Source organism: Theobroma umbraticum, unplaced genomic scaffold (genome assembly GCF_002168275.2).
Source record: "Theobroma umbraticum cultivar Fairchild unplaced genomic scaffold, ASM216827v3 scaffold_55.0, whole genome shotgun sequence".
Classification (NCBI taxonomy): Eukaryota; Viridiplantae; Streptophyta; class Magnoliopsida; order Malvales; family Malvaceae; genus Theobroma; species Theobroma umbraticum.
The window spans coordinates 3,432,994-3,452,687 of record NW_018397270.1 but is presented as its reverse complement, the minus strand read 5'-3'; the positions used below and the strand labels follow the sequence as shown (position 1 = coordinate 3,452,687).

The following is a 19,694-nucleotide window of genomic DNA, read 5'->3' as shown; positions in this document are numbered from 1 at the left end:
GTTGCACGGTTTGACTGGGCCATGTAGTTGGTTGCCTGCTTGTGTGTTAGGCTTGTTGTCTTGGCAAGTAGTAACTATAACTTACTTGTCTTTTCTCTAGTTCACCCATGGCTCGTGGCTTGATGGCTCGGCACCTTGGATGGCCCTTCATGGGCTTCATTGTCACTCAGCATGTGATATTCTCCCTCACTCAAGCTAGCAACATCTTCGTTGCTAAAGGAACACAACAATGTTTCGTGCACTCGCCTAACCCTCTTCATTCTACAACGTTTGCTCCACCCTTACTGTGCCACGAAAGAAGTTTCTGTCTCGTGGCATACTTTAATGGTGCCCAACTGTAATTCCCTCATAGGTTTTCCATGTTTGTCTACTGCCTTGGAGGTCTTGGATCCTTAATACATCTCTGTGGCACTTATACGCTTGCATCCTTTTTGTTTTTATTTTTTGAAAGGTGAGTAGTAAATATATTTCATTGAAAAAATACAAAAATATCGCAACAAGGTAGTATCATAGTGCTTCATTGGTTATAAAAAAAACTTCTAGTGGGGTTGTAGCCTTCACAATGCAAAACATCAAGGTTGTTAATGGGATCATACAAAAAAATAACAAGTATCATCACATAACAACCAGAAAATAAGCTCTATACAAAAGACAATGACAAAATAACAACCACTCAAGCTTTTGCTCTTTTTGTCTCAACTTGTCCTCGTTGCTCTTGCTTTCAATTGTTGAAAGCATTTTTCTTAATTAGGCACTCCCTCACCTAGTGGGGACTTTCACACAAATAACACTTGAAGAATTTTTTCTTTTGGCCTTTGTCCTCGGTCTTGAGCTTGCGGTTGGCAAGTTTCTCATCAGCCTCTCCCTTAGATGAAAAGCTTTTGTCACCTTATTTCTCATTGTTGTGCCACTGTTAAGAAAGGTCGATGAGCTCAAACTCCATTATCGATTTTGTCATAGTAATGGCTCGGCTCATATCCTGCATGCCTCAGTGTTGCAACTCATCCTTCACTAAAAATTTTAACCCATCCATGAAGCAAAAGGCCATTTCTTTTTGGCTCTTGTTTGACAACATGAGCAACAACTTAAAAAAACTCTAGACAATAGTCCCTAACCTTACCCTTCTATGTGAACTTGTGGACCTTGCCTTGGGTTTCATCCTTGTGTACTCAGGCTTGAATTGTTGCTTTAGCTCCTTCATGAACCCATCTCGTGGTCACGGCATGTTTTTTGAGCTTGACTTCGTTGTCCTTATGATGCTACCATAAAAATGCCACATTCGTCAAATACAACATGACAGTGCTTAACTTGGCCTCCTTCGTTATCCTTAGGACTTAATCATCTTGATGTGTGGCTCAGTATCTTCATGCTTCTCCTTTAGCTCACTTACCACAACTTTGACTCTAGTCATGTGGGCCTTCATTGAAGACAACATGTACCTTGAACTTGACTTGTTTCCCTTTACACCCCTTGACCCTCTCTCATTTTGCAGTTAGTGTGACTTGCTCTCCTGCATTACTTCTAAAGTTAGTGTGACAAATTTTCAATATATTTTAAGTGTAATGGTCTTGCTATTCTATTAGTCTTTTTTTTTGTTTATCATCATTTTGCAATATATCAATCATCAGTTCAACGCTATTCATTTGAGAAAAATCTATAAGTAAATAATAACTCAGACGTAAATTTAAGTTTATTAAAAATGATATAATTATAAATACATTAAAGAATAATATAAACGATCTTAAATCATTTTTAAAAAGACTTTTTAATTTCCCAACCAAGCCCATCAAACTACAAGAAGCACATACCAAATGAAGGAACCAAACCAATGAACATCAATATGAATCACATAAAAAGTTTATCTCAACTAATCTCCAAATCAGACCTATCATGTACAACACTCAACTCTCACACCAGCACCGAAGATCAACAAAAAAATCACAAAGATCAAATTATTCAAAACAAATAATGAAATAGCAAGGAGGAAAAGAGCATGAATACTTAATAGGTTGTTTGCAAATGATGTGCCCATTTAAGAAGAGGAAAGAAAACCAATGTTAAAAATCCCGTATCAAGGCAATTCCATAAAATATAATAAAGTAATGGCATTCTTATAACGAGGGAAGAACCAAATTCTATGTGAAATATAATTTATTAATACTATATATATAGAATTGTTTTTATTTAATGATTTAATCATCTGTATTTAAGCTTGAGTTTAAAATCAATTCCGTCTATTATTTTCAACTAAGCACGTCACTAAAATATTTTGAAAATTTGGATAAAAACGTTAAAGATTCTAATTTTGCTCGTCTCAAACCGATTATTAAACAGATCCTTAAATAAAAATAAATACTCTTAATTTTCAATAAAATTTACCTTTTGTGCTATATTTTTAGTAAATGTGCTTTTGATCGAACAATTACATATTATTTTTTTAATGCATTCGTTATCATCATTTACATAAAAATGAGTAGTGAAGAAAAAAAATCAGACCCAATTATGAATTTTTAATCCTTGAATAGTTATAACTTTAACCAAGATCCAATTAATTAATTAATTATAATCATATTAATTAAATGACATTATAAAAAGTAAAACGAGGAACGAAACATTATAGAAGTGTGAGCAAATTGGTGCTGTTGTGTTGCCGCTCCCTCGGACTTCATCCTCCAAATTACCAATTAAAATTCCTAATTTACCCTCCACTTTGAAGGCAATTCTATGAAATCAAACAAGACAAATAAATAAGATGGAGGAAAATATTGAAGAAAATTGAAAATTGATTCTAACCGTGACATTTGATTCGGTTCGGATTGATTTTCTAATTATGTTTGATTCAGTTTCGATTCGATTATTTTTAACATGTATTTAATTTGATTATTGATTCATAATTTGAAATTTTAAAATTATTTAAATCGGATTGAATTGTATTTTTAATTATATTTTTTTTTTGTAAAATGAAAACATTTATTTTATTTCTAAATTCATTTAAATAAATTAAAAAAATATTTAAAAAAGTTTAAAAAATTTTGAAATTTTGAAAATCACAAAACGAATTAATGAAATTTGATTTGAATCTATTGCAATCCTAATAAACAAGCATGCACAATTCTTTTGCGTTCTAACAAGAAAGCATGGGATCATTGCCATTGCTAGTAGTGGTCAGGGTATATGGTTCACTATTTATTTTCAATTGGTAAATGAAGTTAACTGTGTATAGAGGATACTCAAATTCCGTTGTGGTTCGATGATTTTAAATTATGTTTTATTGAGTTTTTTAAAGATTTTTTTTATATGTTCTGAGATACTGTGTAAAGTAAATATTAATTAATATGATTTAAAACGTAACCGTTTTAAATTGTTATTAGGTTTTGATAAAAAAAATGCATAGAACATGTGATGCTTTTTAAAAAATAATTTTTTTAATGAAATTTAAGTAATGAAATCAATTCTTATGATTAGAAAAAATAAAAAGAAAAACAATGCAGAAGGGGAGCCCATTAGTGTCATTTCAGAACCCAAGGAGAAAGCCCTCCAAAAACCCAATTAGCGTGTACGGTCCCCAACAACTCAAATTCCAAACAGAAAGGGAGAAGCTAAAAAAGAGGCCAAAAAATTCCTTCATGCAAACGCAAAAAAGAAATTTTAAAAACTCCAATTTCTGAATGCTAGTAATTGTACTGCTTCTCTCTCATTTGACTCTCTAAAGCGGTTTTCCTTCCCCTTCTCTCTCTTTCTTTCACTGAGAGGGAGAGAGAAAGAGAAACTGTACAAATTCAAGGGGAGACATTTTTTTTTTAAATTTTTAATCAAAATAAATTGGTTTTTTTTTGTGTACATTTTCTCTTCCCTTCTCGGTTTCTCCCAATAAATAGACTTTTTGGTTTGTTCAGAATCATTTTTAGCTCCTACACTGAAAACCCATTTGGTTTCCTCTCTTTTTATGGGGTTTTTTTTAGGGCTTTATATATTTTTTTAATGTTTCAAAAATCAGAGTCTCAGACAATACAGAACTAGGACATTTGAGGTAATTTCCTTTTTGAGTCTCAAGGGTTTAAAGTTATGAACTTTTTTGCTTGTTTGGGCATTTAGAAAGTGTAGCAAAGGAGAAGAAAATGGAAAAAAAAAGCTGACATTTTTGGATTCTGGGTATTTGTTTTTTCCCCTAAGTTTTGAAAAAAAAGATTGTGTCTTTACAATTTTTGAGTTGAGTTTTTACTTGGGTTTTGTTGGTTTGTTACTGGAATATTAGACATTGTTTCTTTTCTGCATTTTATTGGCAATCAAACAAAGGTTTTAACTTTTAGGCTCTTTTTGTGACTTATTTGCTAAAACCCATTTGCTGGGTTTCTTTGTTTTATCAGGGTTATGTCATTGAGGTAGACCAAAAAGAAGAAAATTTTGAGGTAATTTGGCTTGTTACCATTTCTTTTTACTTCTAGTTTAAACCAATTTTTGCATGTGGTTTTTTTGAGAAAAATGAGTAAAGAAAGAAAGAGAAATGGAAGGAATTTGAGCCATTTGTGTTTTGGGTTGGCTTGGTTCTATGAAAACTCTATAAAATATATATATATATATATATATATATATATATATATAAAACAGAAAACTAGCCAGCTTCTGTTTGATTTTTTATTTTCCTTATAATTTATGCATGCTTTTATCTTGCATTTTCTTTATCTATCTTCCTATTGAATTACAGTTTTTTTAAGTCTAGTCAGGTTTAGTTGGCCTTAGTCAAGATGAATCTTTTTCTATTCCAGATACAAGAAATATTTCCCCTTTATCTATTTGTTGGTTTCTTGGCAGGATGACTTTGTGAAGTTAGCTAGCTAAAAATTCTTGTTTTTGGCTGCTGATTTTGATAATTTTGGGTGTGCTACTTCATTTAATAGAATAACTGAATATAGTTTTTTAATATAAATACTACTCTTTGCCGAGTGTCTTTGCTTCGTCATGGTTTGAAGTAAAAAGTGTTTTAGTCCCCTTAAACATTAAATAAATTATTTTATTAAATAAATTGTAGTTCTGTTGATTCTATCAGTCGGTGAGTGGAATGAATAACACAAATTTTTTCTTGTGATATAATATGCTGTACTTACTGTAATTCATGCTTTTTTGGAAAAAGCTCAATTGCATGAAGTACCTATTAAGAACAAGTACTTTCGTCTCTGATTTGTACTGTATGCTGGATTATTTCACTCGCTCTTTTCTTCTCTTGTTCACTTTGCGTCATGCATGTAAATAAATGTTATTCATGGAAAACTGCAAACTCTCATGTCTAGCAAGTTTGCTCTGCCCTGAGTTATTCTGTTGATATGGAAGCGTGTGTAAGTATAAAGCCTAAACTGAGGTGAATTTGTAAAATAATATTATGTTGTCCTTAATTGAAACATTTGAATGAGCTATAATAATATGGAGAAAGCTGCCAATGGTTTGAACATTGCTAGCATCGGCTTTTTACCATTTTGTGGTTTTTTTCCAGATCTTTCTCCAATAGATACTTATTAGAATGTTTCTTTGCACAGTATTGTCTTACAGTTTAAAGCAAGAGAGATGGAGGAAAGTTCTTCAGCAAGTACTGTAGATGGTGAGATAGTTGGTATAGGGTTCCGTTTGGCAACTCCTAAGGAAATTGTAAGTAGTAATCTGTTTTTTTTTTTCTCCAATTTATTTGACCATTAGCTTGTTTCAGTATAGCAATGATCTTCCTTCTTGATCTGTTGTCATTTGGATGATTGCAACATACAATATTTGGATGGTCTACTTGTTTTTCTGCTCCATCCCCTCCCTCTCCTATTTTGGTTCCTGCAGAGGAGTTATCACTGTTATTTATTTGTGTTTCTTTCTGGAAGTAGTTTTAGCATCTAAACTTGCGAAATGGAATTATTCGCCAACAGTGTTTTCTGTGAAATCTACTTTTGATTCACTAGGGTTATCATCTAGCAAGTATTTGTTCTCAAATAAATATTGTGAATATTAGACTCAATTTTCTAATTTGTTGTGCTAGTTCATTCTGTGATGCTAATTAACTTTTTTCCATTTTATAAACTTTATTTGCAGTTTACAGCATCAATCAGTGGCTTTCCTATAAACCATGTTAGTCAGCTCTCAAATTCCTACCTTGGTTTGCCCCTTGAATTTGGTAAATGTAATGCGTGTGGTACTTCTGAACCTGGTAAATGTGAAGGTGTGTAAGTGTTTACTTTTATCCTCAGTGTATAAAAAGTTGAAAACAAGAAAAATAAAGAAAATATTTATAGTGAAGAAAGATCATGCCATTGAGAATATCTTCGAAAAGCTGAACTTTTCATTCATGTTTTTGCTTTCAGGTCATTTTGGATATATTGAATTACCAATACCAATATATCATCCTAGCCATATCAATGAATTGAAACGACTGTTGAGTTTGCTGTGCTTGAAATGCTTAAAAATGAAGAACAAGGTACTAGCATATCAACTATTGCGTTATCCATTATAGATGCTCTTGTTTTAATGTTTCCATTTACAAGAAAGAGACTCTGATCTCTCTTGGCCTCTTTTGCATTAATTGAGGAAGATGAAGGGTCTGTGTATTTGGTTGTCAGGTAATGCATAGTCTTTTAGGTTGAAGTGTTAATCACATTGTTCCATGCTTCATTAGGGCAAGACACAAATTGTGGGATGTTGGGGTTTAAACCTTGTAGAATTTGGACTTCTTATATCTAGAAATATTTTAAAATTATGAACTGAGAAGGTCATTAAAAAGAGAAATATCACAATCAATAATTGACTCTTATAAGAATATCATATATATTGTTTCCTTACTGACAGCGGGAAAAAAATGGTTTATAAGAAATCATCCCTTCAAAGTAGATAAAGTGTTGCCAAGAATGGTTCACTTGTTTGAGCTACAACATGATTAAAATCATGCCAGCTAGTGAAAGTGATGAAAGTTTTTTCTATTGCCTCACACCGCTCCTAGCTAAATGGCTCTCCCAAATGTTTGTGAGGAACAAAAGTACATAGAAGATGTAAAAGGTTCCTATTTGCCATCCTTATTTCTTTGCAATTGAAGTTGCTTTGTCTACCTTCATTTTACCTATTTCCTCTCTGTACTGAGATCAACAATTTAGATGATTGTCCTTTGTTTAGCTTATACCATCCCTATCACATGCGGACAAATCATGAAGCGGTGTGTGAATTTATTAACTGCTAAAGATTGTCAGGTTTGTAAAAAAAAATGATTAATCACGTGGAAACTTCTAGAATTACCTTGATTTCTTCTCTGGGAATTTGAAACTATAAACTCTTTGCATATGCTACAGTTTTTAATATTCCTTATATTTTCATGAACACTAGGATTCCTAATTCTTTACTTCTTATTAATTAGTATGCTGCCAAATCTGCTGTTGTATTCTACATGCTTGATGGTTTTAAGTTTGTACCCTTCAGTTTCAGATTAAAGGTGGCAGCATTTCTGAACGATTGTTAGCATCCTGTTGTGAGGTGAGAAAGTGCTTAACATTTTTCTACCTGATTCTTTCTCTTGCATGTTAAATGAGAATTATTTCTTGATATTAGTGAGCCCTTCTGCCTAGAGCAAGTTTTCCTTATATATTGGGTGAGCAACTGGACTGTAGGCAGAAATTGGACTAATTTGTTTGTGAACTTGTTCTCTGTTTTTTCGGTTAGAGGTGTGATATTCTTTTGTTATCTTATTCTTTTTTCTTTTGATTTTCATAGAATGCTCCACAAGTTTCAATCAAAGAGGTTAAAACAACAGATGGTGCTTTTTGCTTGGAGTTGAAGCAGCCATCTAGACAAGCAAGGACTTCCTGGGAATTTTTAGAGAGATATGGTTTCCGCTATGGTGATCATCACAACACTCGAACTCTGCTGCCTTGTGAGGTTTGGCTTCAAGTGCTCTCCTCTTTGGGTGTCTGACCTAGGCTTTCACTTTGTTCTTATTTGTTGAGATTTGATATGAGTCATTGTGTGTGATTCACCTTTTCGTTCTGTTTTTCTGGTGATTTTATTCTTTTATTTTGAGCTTTACATTTCTTATTTTTATTTATCATATTGCAACATAAGACGTGGTTGAGGTTGTAGACATGCGTGTATTTGTATTAGTATCACAAAGTTTTGTTTAGGGGTAGTCTTCTAAAGCAGACTGTAGTACATTCAAGATCTGCTGATCTTTTGTTCGTTTTCCTTGGTTTCTTTCATCAGCAGCTTGATTTTTGTATTATTTTATTTGGCTATGAAAAGTACCCAAAGGCATCTGATCTTTAAATCATCATAAGTTCCTGAACATAAGCTGCTCTGAGTAGTTGGTTTGCTGGATGAATTTTGAATTTTTACTGAATGTAGAATAAGTATCATCAGAAAGCATAAGGTTTCCTAAAATGTTTCTTAGGCTGTCATCTGAACATCTTTTTATATTGTGTCTATGGTGAAATATCAATTGTTTCCGGGTTAAGTTTAATTTGTTTGAAATCACTAACAGGTGATGGAAATTCTCAAGAGAATACCTGCGGAGACCAGACGAAAGCTTTCTGGGAAAGGGTTCTTCCCACAGGAGGGATATATTTTGTGGTATTTGCCTGTTCCTCCCAATTGTTTGTCCGTACCAGACATTTCTGACGGTGTTAGTATCATGTCCTCGGTAAGTGTATTGTAAGCAAATGAGGTTGCATCTCTTGATCTCTTTCTCTGAACATGTTAGTGTTATGTCTCTGTGGTTAAGCATCTATTATTTCTGCCAGGATCTTTCAACAGCAATGCTGAAAAAGGTTCTGAAGCAAGTTGAGATCATCAAAAGCTCACGATCCGGCACCCCAAATTTTGAATCTCATGAGGTAGAAGCTAATGATTTGCAATCAGCAGTTGAGCAGTATCTTCAAGTTAGGGGTACTGTTAAAGCAGCTCGCAATATAGATGCGCGATACGGGATTAGCAAAGATGCTAGTGATTCTTCAACGAAGGCGTGGCTGGAGAAAATGAGAACATTGTTCATTAGAAAGGGTTCAGGGTTCTCTTCACGTAGTGTGATTACTGGTGATCCATACAAAAAGGTAAATGAAATTGGCATTCCATCTGAAATTGCTCAGAGAATTACGTTTGAGGAGAGGGTCAACATGCACAACATGAGGTATCTGCAAAATCTGGTAGATAACAAGTTGTGTTTGACCTACAGAGATGGTTCTTCCACATATTCATTGAGGGAGGGTTCGAAGGGGCATACCTTTTTGAGACCTGGTCAGGTGGTACATCGGCGAATTATGGATGGGGACATTGTTTTCATAAATAGGCCGCCAACCACACATAAGCATTCATTGCAGGCTCTTTCAGTATATGTGCATGATGATCACACAGTGAAGATAAATCCCCTAATTTGTGGCCCATTAAGTGCTGATTTTGATGGAGATTGTATTCACCTGTTCTATCCTCAGTCTTTAGCTGCAAAAGCAGAAGTTTTTGAGCTCTTTTCAGTGGAGAAGCAGTTGCTTAGCTCTCATAATGGCAACCTAAATTTGCAGTTGGCTACTGATTCATTGTTGTCATTGAGAGTTATGCTTAAGACACTTTTGTTTAAAAAGGCAGATGCTCAACAATTGTCAATGTTTCTCTCTTCAGCTTTGCCACAGCCTGCTTTCTTGAAGGGTAACTCTTTTGGCCCTTGTTGGACAGTTTTACAAATTCTGCAGACTGCTTTTCCTGCCTGCCTAGACTGCTCCGGAGATAGATACTTGATTAGCAAAAGTGACATATTGACGGTAGATTTTAGTAGGGACCTCATGCAGTCTGTGATTAATGAAGTTGTGACATCTATTTTTTTTGAGAAGGGTCCAAAAGAGGTTCTCAACTTCTTTGATTCTCTACAGCCTTTATTGATGGAGAATGTCTTTGCAGAAGGCTTCAGTGTTAGTCTAGAAGATTTTTCCGTATCCAGGGAAGTCCTACAAAATATTCAGAAGGACATCCAGGTTGTTTCTCCTTTGCTTTATCAGTTAAGGTCAACATATAATGAATTAGTTGGGTTGCAAATGGAGAATCACATCCGAATAGCAAAAGCACCAGTTGCAAATTTCATACTAAATTCATCTGCCTTGGGTGACTTAATTGACTCTAAGAGTGATTCAACTGTTAATAAGGTTGTTCAGCAGATTGGGTTCTTAGGACTGCAGCTTTCTAATAAAGGAAAATTCTATTCTAAGACTCTGGTTGAAGATGTGGCATACCAATTTCAAAGCATCTATCCTTCTGATGGAGTTGATTATCCTTCTGCTGAGTTTGGACTAATCAAGAGCTGTTTTTTCCATGGGCTGGATCCGTATGAGGCGATGGTTCATTCAATCTCTACTAGAGAAGTCATTGTTCGCTCCTCGAGAGGATTGTCTGAACCTGGGACCTTGTTTAAGAATTTGATGGCCATTCTTCGTGATGTTGTTATTTGTTATGATGGCACAGTTAGAAATATCAGTAGCAATTCAATAATTCAATTTCAATATGGGTTGAATGCTAGAACTAAACCTCAATTCCCTGCTGGTGAACCTGTGGGTGTCTTAGCTGCTACCGCGATGTCAAATCCAGCATATAAAGCAGTTCTTGATTCAACTCCTAGCAGCAATTCTTCTTGGGAACTGATGAAGGTACTCTCCATTGTGGCATGTGTAGAATGAAATGGTTAGGTGGTGCTTAAGTGTGTCTTTTCTGAGTATCACATTTCATTACTTACAGAAATTTTCTTATTTTCAGGAAATATTACTTTGCAAAGTCAGTTTCAAAAATGACCTAGTTGACCGCCGTGTGATTCTGTATTTGAAAGATTGTGATTGTGGGAGAAAGTATTGTCAAGAAAATGCAGCATATCTGGTTAAGAATCATTTGAGAAAAGTCAAACTCAAGGATACTGCAGTAGAGCTCATCTTTGAGTATGTTTAATCAAATAATCACTTGGTTTTTGGGCTTTCATTTTTTTTTATTTTTTCTCTCAATATATTGCTTGTCTAAACAGGGGATAACTATGATTAGTGTTATGCTTAAGTTAATGCACTAGGATAAGTCCTAATCTTAGCTCATTGCATACAGATACAAGCAGCAACAAACTGCATCAGAAAGTGAAGCAGGCCTTGTTGGTCACATCCTCCTCAATAAGGTTACCACACTTAGTGTAACACTATTGTATCTTTTGGTAAATGTTTAAAGCTTTAAATTGAGTCCTTGTTGCTTCTTTTAAGATATCTAATTTTGGAAGTGGTGAAAAAACAGGCCCTATTGAAAGAGTTAAATATTAGCATGCAAGATGTTCATATGAAGTGCCAAGAAACTATTATTTCCTTTCGTAAGAAGAAAAAGACTGCTGATACTTTTAAGAGGACAGATTTGTTTTTCAGGTTAGTTTTCTTCACCTAACTTGCCATGGTTTGCTTAATTGCATTTTCTGTATTTTACCGTTCATTAATGGTTCCTGCTAGTAGTTTGGTAAAATTTATTGTAATTCCTCCGGTTAGAAAAGCAGCATATATCGGTGCAAGCTATTAGTGTTTTGTTCTGTAATTGATGGCATGGCAGTGTATGACTTATCAGTTATCACAGTAGTGTGGTATGTAAAATAGCTGTCTATTCATTTCAATATCTGCACTCATGCCAAAAATAAGACTTACGTGCCAACTATCAACAATTAGTTATCAGTTCAGAGTCCTGAAGAAAAAAAATCCGATTTTACCACTTCTCTGCACCTTCCCCTTGTTTTGAGATCCTAAAATTGCTTCCACTTTTCATTAAGAGAAAATTGAAAATCTCTTACCACTTGAGCTTTAGCTCAACTAGAAAGGGTGGGGTGGGACATTGATATAGATCTTAGGTTTGAGCTGATATTCCCTCCCTTTTACCCAAAAAACAAAAAAAAACCTCATGCTTTTATTTTATTTGGTTTTAGTGGAGGATACGAGACTGAAACATTTGGATATGGTTTTGACTTCAACTGTAAAATATGCTTGTTTCATGTTAATCACCCGAAGATTCTTCCTTTAGGAAAAGATTAAATAACTAAAGGTTGATTTGAGGTGAAATGATATTGAACTAATTTTGGTGTGCTCTGGTGCCTTTAAGTTTCTTGTCTTTGGATACCATGTAAATATGTATCAGGCTTTTGGTGTGGGCATTCAATTGAACATTTTTAAATCATTAAAATCAGTGCATCTTTTTTTGTGGTAATTAATGTTTGGTACTTTCACTAGATTATTGAGTCTGATTGAACCTTATCCTTGTAACAAAACAGATAATATTGATCACTGTTAACATGTAAAAGTGACATTGGAACTGAAGTCCTGCTGGGCAGTTTCCATTATGTTACCTTGTTTTATCTTTGGAGTTAGTGCAAGATTCAGATGTGCTGGTTGATATTGTTTCAATGGTGCACAGATAGTATTTTCTGAACTGGTTTTTATAATGCCTTTTGGTCTACTATATGTTTCTTGATTGGTTTAGTTCTCAGCAATTCAATGGTTTGATACTTATTTTGAACATGCTGTTTACTTGAGGCTTAGCAACGGTTTCAATGCTTTGCAGCCACAAACATGGTTGGCCTTATCCAATTCTGAAGTTTTGACTAGATCATGGTTGCTGATTGATGCCTTAGTTTGTGCCAATTTTTGTTGTCTTGAGCAATATTCTTACATTAACAATGTTAGTTTGCTATTTCCCTTTCCCATCCAGACAATGGCAAAGGCAGCTGTTGCCTCCTTGTTTTGTTATCTTTAAGAGAAGAGTTGAAAATATTCAACAGTGTTTTTCAACTGGAAATTATATGTTGATGGACCCTTTTCATCTTCTTGGTTATGGAGTCTTCAGATATTTTTCTTTTCTTACTGGACTGGTGAAGAGTAGGTCTTGTTGATACTGTTCATTTATCTACTTTGATTATATTGTAATAAACTTATGTAATAGCATTGACTCTCTGATATTATTATGGTGGTAATGGAAGTACTGGTAAAAAATTTGCATGACAAGAATCCCTGCTGATGGTGGCTTGGAAGGAACCTGATAGATCATGTAGGTTTCCACCTTAAAAGAATTTGGGATGCCCTTTGCTGTTGGGTGTTTAGCATGTGTTGTCTATTTATCTGTTTGATTTTTTCTGATGTCTGTTCATGACGTATATCTGTTTATTTGCATCCTGCATCATGTAACTCAGCATCGTTACTATTTTTTGATCTATTGCACTTTTGTGTTGCAATGTACATAAATTTTCCTCTCTTTGAACATCTTGGCAGCGAATGTTGTTCTATACAGCAATCCTGTGGGGACAAGTGGCTTGACATGCCATGCTTGATGTTCTTTTGCCGAAATACCAAAGATGATCATCTAGATAGTACTTTACAAGACCTGGTTGACATCATCTACCCTGTTCTTCTAGAAACAGTCATCAAGGGTACTGCCCTAGCCTCTTCTTTGTATTTTTGGGTATTTGGTTTCTCTATTGATGAAATATTATCCATGTAGTTTACATATTGGTGAAGTTTACTTAGAAGCTGAGGTGATGTGTGATCGGTTTTGTTTTTTTCCAAGTTTTCTGTTCCATTCTCTTGGTTTTTATCTTAGATGCAACTAATCTAATATCCAGTTAGCAGTGAAGATAAGTTTCATGACTTATTGATGCTATGTGTTCTACAAAGAATAGAAGTGCATTGCAAATTATAGCACTTTGTCACAAAATTGAAAGATATTATTGAATTCTATACTTTTCCAAACTAATGGTGCTTGTTATATAAGTATAATGCAAGTTTGTAATATTGGGTTTACATGACAGCATAATCCAAAGAATTAGTGTAATTTCTTTCTGCTGTGCTGAAACCATATTGTATTTAATGTACTTTGGGTTTTGGTAACATCTAGGATCCCTGGAAACATATGGTTTAATTGTTTATCCTATCTGAGCTTTCTTAAATATTAGTGGTATCATAGTCATTTCCAAGCATGCTGGAAATTGTTATTGCTACAGTCATTCATCTTTTATTTTTTGGAGATTTTGTGTATGTTGGTAGAGAGGCTGGGAGTCAGGTCTTGTAGATTCATCTGCTCATTTTAATGGAATATGATAACACTCTTTGCTATTTGCTTTACTTGCATCAAAATATGAGAGAGAACAGTGAGTAGCAAATAGGATACCATGCAAGCTAAGAATAGAAGTAAACAAACCAAAACTTCTAAATAATCTACCTTGACCATTGTCCTTGGCACTACAGGAATCGTAGAAATTGCAGTTCTTCTGTATATTTGGATACTCAGAACTCATAATATAGAAACCTAAGTTTTCAATATGAAATTAGGTTAATGAGTTAAGTTCTTCAATGGCTGTGGATGTGGTCTCCTCTAATCTGTAGTCATACTTTTTAATTATTTTAGATTCTTTGAGTTCAATGCATCTAGAAGCAGTGTATAGGGACCAAAAAGAGGTTGGCCACAAAACTCAAATAGATATTCACAGAGTTATTATAGTTGCATCATTAATTCACAATTTTGTTCCATTCCCAAGTTGTTTGCTGGACGAAATTTTGTGATAGTTGGGCTTGAATACTTCCTAGGTTTCAATTCTATTTAATTTGTGATGTGAGAACCTGGTTATGGTGGTTGCTTAGGGCAAGTTGTTTGCATTTTGGTTTTTACCGTTTGTTATATTCCTTAATGGACAGGTGACCCCCGTATCTGTTCGGCAAATATTATATGGGTTAGCCCAGATACAACAACTTGGATAAGAAGCCCTAGCAAAACTCAGAAGGGTGAATTGGCTTTGGATGTTGTTCTGGAAAAATCTGCTGTGAAGCGGAATGGTGATGCCTGGAGGACTGTCATAGATTGTTGTCTTCCAGTAATAAATTTAATTGACACCCAGAGGTCTATACCTTATGCAATAAAGCAAGTTCAGGAATTGCTTGGAATTTCTTGTGCTTTTGAACAAGCAGTACAGGTATATTTTGACCAAATGTTAAGTGTAGATTAAAAGTTAGATGGCTGTTTAGACATGCATACTTTTCATGTTGGTCCTGCATTTTTGGGACATGTGGCATCTGCCATAGCAGAATCTCCTTTTGCTGACTATTAATGGATGAGTGTTGGAACTTATATTGACTGCTATGATAACAAATTGTCTTGAAGTTTTATTTTTTCATTCTTGAGATTTCTCTGTCACTGAAAATGCTTACTTTTGTGACAAATTTGCAGCGTCTCTCCACTTCAGTGTCAATGGTGGCAAGAGGTGTTCTGAAAGAACACCTTATCCTCTTAGCAAACAGCATGACATGTGCTGGAAATTTGATTGGCTTCAACTCTGGTGGTTATAAAGCACTATCTCGCTCGTTGAATATTCAAGTGCCATTTAGTGAAGCAACACTGTTTGTAAGTAATCTATGCCAGTTTTTGCTCTTTCTAAGTTGAAAAGGTACATGTTTTTTCCTTCTTGGATGAACCAACATTCCTTTTGAATTAATTAGTTCTTGTATGGTTGCATAGACACCAAGAAAGTGCTTCGAGAGAGCTGCGGAGAAATGTCACGTTGATTCCTTGTCAAGCATTGTTGCATCCTGTTCTTGGGGTAAACATGTCGCTGTTGGAACAGGATCAAGGTTTGATGTCTTATGGGATCGGAAGGAGGTATGTCATATTTGAAGTTAATTAATGATATCCCTTGAGCTTTTGTCATCTTTTAGTGTAGCATTTTCTCATTTTCACATTTCTTTTCTAGGTTGGATTTGATCAAAAGAGTGGAATAGATGTCTACAACTTTCTGCACATGCTCAGTAGTGCTAGTGGTCCAAGTTCTACCACCACTTGTCTAGGAGAAGAAGTTGATGATCTAATGGATGTGGACAACATGGCGGAATGGAGCTTGTCTCCAGAACATAGCAATGGTTTGGATAAGCCAGTGTTTGAGGATGCAGCTGATTTTGAGAATGATTTAGACCTTCAGCCAGCTGAGTCAAGTTGGGAGAAAGGTGTGTCTTTAGACAAGGTGTCCAGTTGGGATGCGTCATCCGCATGGAATAAAAAGGCTGAGGATGGTGACAAATTTGCGGCAGCTGTGACCGGTACAACGAAGCAAAGTGAGTGGTGTGATTGGGGAACAAGCAAATCTAAAACACAAGATGCTGCAGCAGCTGTGACTAGTGTAACAAAGAAAACTGAGTGGTGTGATTGGGGGACAAGCAAATCTAAAACACAAGAAGTTGCAGTAGCTGTGACCAGTACAACGAAGCAGAATGACTGGTGTGATTGGGGGACAAGCAAATCTAAAACACAAGATGTTGCAGCAACTGTGACCAGTACAGCGGAGCAAAATGAGTGGTGTGATTGGGGGACAGGTAAATCTAAAACACAAGATGCTGCAGCAGCTGTGACCAGTACAATGAAGCAAACGGAGTGGGGTGATTGGGGGAAAAGCAAATCTAAAACACAAGATGTTGCAGCAGCTGTGACCAGTACAATGGAAACTGAGTGGGGTGATTGGGGGAAAAGCAAATCTAAAACACAAGATGTCTCTCCGAAAGTGGATGGAACCTGTGTGAAAGAGCAAACTGAACTGTCTGGTTGGGGAATGAAAAAGTATAATACACAAGATGTCCCTATGGAAGAGAAAACCTTCAAGTCCAATGGTTGGGACGCTGGAACTAGTTGGGGAACAATGGGAAAAGAATCTGAAAAACCTGATGCTAGTGATGCACTGCCACAGTCTGGTTGGGGAACACAAGATGCGATTCCTACAAAAACCTTGGATGATTCTTCCAAATCTAGTGGCTGGGAACAACAAAAGTCACCAGAATGTTCACAAGGTTGGGGCTCTCTTGATGAGTCAAGTCAACCAGCAAGTTCAAATGGCTGGGATACACCAAATGGTTTGGGTAGCACTCAAAGTGAAAAAGAGCATCAGTGGGGACAGTCTAGGGGCTCACGTCGTTGGGCTTCAGATGCTAGTAAGAAGAATCGTCCTGTGAAGTCAGCTCGAGTGATGAATGATGATTCCAGTATGGCTGCAATGTACACTGCTACAAGACAAAGATTAGACATGTTTACTTCTGAGGAGCAAGATATTCTCTCAGATGTTGAGCCACTGATGCAGTCAATCAGAAAAATAATGCACCAGTCTGGGTAAATTTCTCTTACATTTGCACTTGATTTCTATGTCAATAAAGGTTTTCAATTGCCTCACAAGTTGGAAGCAATTTCTTTGTGTTGTTACTTTTCCCATGTCCAGTTGACATGGACCTGCATGATTTAGGAAATTCTTGTTAATTAGATACTCTATTCTGCTTTGAAGACCTGAGAAATTTGCACGTCCAATATTTGGTACCGGTTCTTGTAGAATTTTCATGATTCTTTAAGCTGTAGGATTTGCTCAAGTTTGTTAGATACAAATGTTTCAAAGCGGACACTTCCAATTACTTAGCCCATTTATTATGGGTCCATAACTATGCTCCTACTTTCTACGTTCCCATCTCCCAGCCCTGAAGTCTATAGTTTCTGCTCCATTCATCATGTTTTCCTCTTACCCAGTTTTCTCAATAGAAAGTTCTTATGTGAAGGTACAACGATGGGGATTCACTGTCAGCTGTTGATCAGTCATTTATACTTGAGAATGTTTTCACCCACCATCCAGACAAAGCAATCAAAATGGGTGCCGGTGTTGATTATGTCATGGTATGCTTCTTTAATCCAGTTTTTGCCTAATTGCTTTTCTTTGAATGATTCCTATCCTTTCTGGTGCATGGAAAATTTTAGGCCATGTCTTTTAGTATGATTTGTGAGCTTTTGACTTGTGAAGCTAAAATTAAAGGGAGAGGTATATTTGGACCTGCACAAAGTGGACCATGACATCCATGTAAACAAGTTCTGTGCTTTATGCTTTAAGCTCCGTTAGTTACTTAGATCACTATTAATCCCTATTACTGACTCAAATGTTTCATGTTTCTACACGTTACCTTATAATCCCAACGTTTCAGATTCACCAATAATAAGATAGAGTTGTTCGCACAGCTTGTAGATCCTATGCTGTACAGTCAAGTAAACTTCTCCCAGGCTCAATGGCCCTTGCTTTAGATTTGGTTTAAAGTTGTTTGTATGTTTTAAGGTTTCTAAACAAGGAGCTGAGTGAAGGGTGCTGTTAGATTTTTTAAAAGACTCAGGAAAAACATGATTGCACGTCAAATCATCATGACGGTAGGAGTTTAGGATACATGATCTTTACTGCCAATGGGTTTTTGTGTGGTCTCTTTTGCAAGTGTACAGGTTTCTAATGGCCGGACCAAGTCAATGTGCCATGGAAAGTCTATTGCAAATAAGCAAGAGACTTGGAATGGCATACGGGTCGCTGAGGCTAATAAAATCACCTTTCAAAAAAAATAAAAAATAAAAAAGAGTAATCATGACAGGATTAAGTGAACCTTTTGTCCTACTTTCTAGCTGAGAACAATTCCCTGGCTTAACAAGTCTCAATATTTTCAGTTTATGTAAGATTGGTTGGAAATTCTCTTGATACTTGATGTTGGAATAGGTTACCTTGGAAAGATGGTTTTGATGTTGTACTTGTTAATATATTTGTCCGTACATATTAATATGAATGCCTGATTTATGGGATGCTTGATCAATCAACTATTGGGTCTCTGCGCATGATGCAAAACAGGTAAGCAAGCACAGCAATTTCCCAGATAGCAGGTGCTTCTATGTCGTCTCAACTGATGGTCGAAAACAAGATTTCTCATACCGCAAGTGTCTGGACAACTTCATCAAGGGGAAATATCCTGATATGGCAGACGCTTTTATTGCAAAATATTTCAGAAAACCTCGTTCTGGAGGGTTTCGTGAGCGAAGTGTTGTTCCAGAGAGTACTTAAGGGGAGAATAGGAAGTAGACTTCACTCTTTTGAGGTGTTCATATCACTCACAAAGGTTTAGTTAGACGCTTGGTTCATTCCTGACATCTGCTTCATTTCATTTGTACATAATAAGCCGATGTTAAGTGTATTTACATCCCTCCAAAACTCACCTTGCACATATCCCAACATGAACTGCCCTCTTTTTCCACAAATGAGCAGTTCATTTTGTTCTCGTTAGTAGTGGTTTGACGGCAGCCTGCTAATTTCTCACAGATAAGATAGGGGAATAGATGGAAAGCCATTGTTCTCAGAGATGAGTTCTAAATTCTAATGTCTAATCCATTGCTCGCATTCTGCTTTCTATGTTTCTAGACATAAATATAGTTATTGTATCCATTGTATGATAGTTGATCCAGTTATGCTGCAGGATGAATTATGAGAATATTGAATGCCACTCATCTCAAAGAAATACGACTTACTGGAAATCATGAATTGCTTTTGACAGAAGAAGAAAAAGAAATAGAAAAAGAACAAGGATAGCTTTTGACATTTTCAAACAATCATCAAAGGGTCCCATTATAAAACAGGCATGAAGCAGGCAACTATGGTGAAATACAAAACTTTGTGCAGATATCAGAGGCAAATGATCAAAACCCAGCACTGCCATACCATACACCATTCATATTTCATAGCCCAAGTCACGACAAATTTGCTGAGCTTTTGAAAATGTTAATCAAAATAGTGTGTTACATCCATAACATAAAATTTCTAGCATTATTATGTCTGATGGAAAGGATTGCAAATGAAGAGAGAGAGAGAGAGAGAGAGAAGGAAATAAAAT

At 35.6% G+C, this 19,694-nt stretch overlaps 1 protein-coding gene across 1 annotated transcript; it reads left to right on the top strand.

The window, feature by feature from the left end:
* Window positions 1–3,603: 3,603 nt before the first annotated feature.
* NRPD1B (nuclear RNA polymerase D1B) lies at window positions 3,604–19,394 on the top strand. Its single transcript, XM_021441296.2, is given in 19 exon segments — window positions 3,604–4,030; window positions 4,368–4,409; window positions 5,532–5,640; window positions 6,067–6,193; window positions 6,336–6,448; window positions 7,438–7,491; window positions 7,729–7,893; window positions 8,492–8,650; window positions 8,751–10,637; window positions 10,744–10,919; window positions 11,077–11,143; window positions 11,257–11,381; window positions 13,263–13,420; window positions 14,682–14,956; window positions 15,211–15,384; window positions 15,499–15,639; window positions 15,731–17,130; window positions 17,565–17,679; window positions 18,662–19,394. Coding segments are annotated over 17 exon segments (5,445 nt in total). The 5' UTR covers window positions 3,604–4,030; window positions 4,368–4,409; window positions 5,532–5,559; the 3' UTR covers window positions 18,890–19,394.
* Window positions 19,395–19,694: the final 300 nt, after the last annotated feature.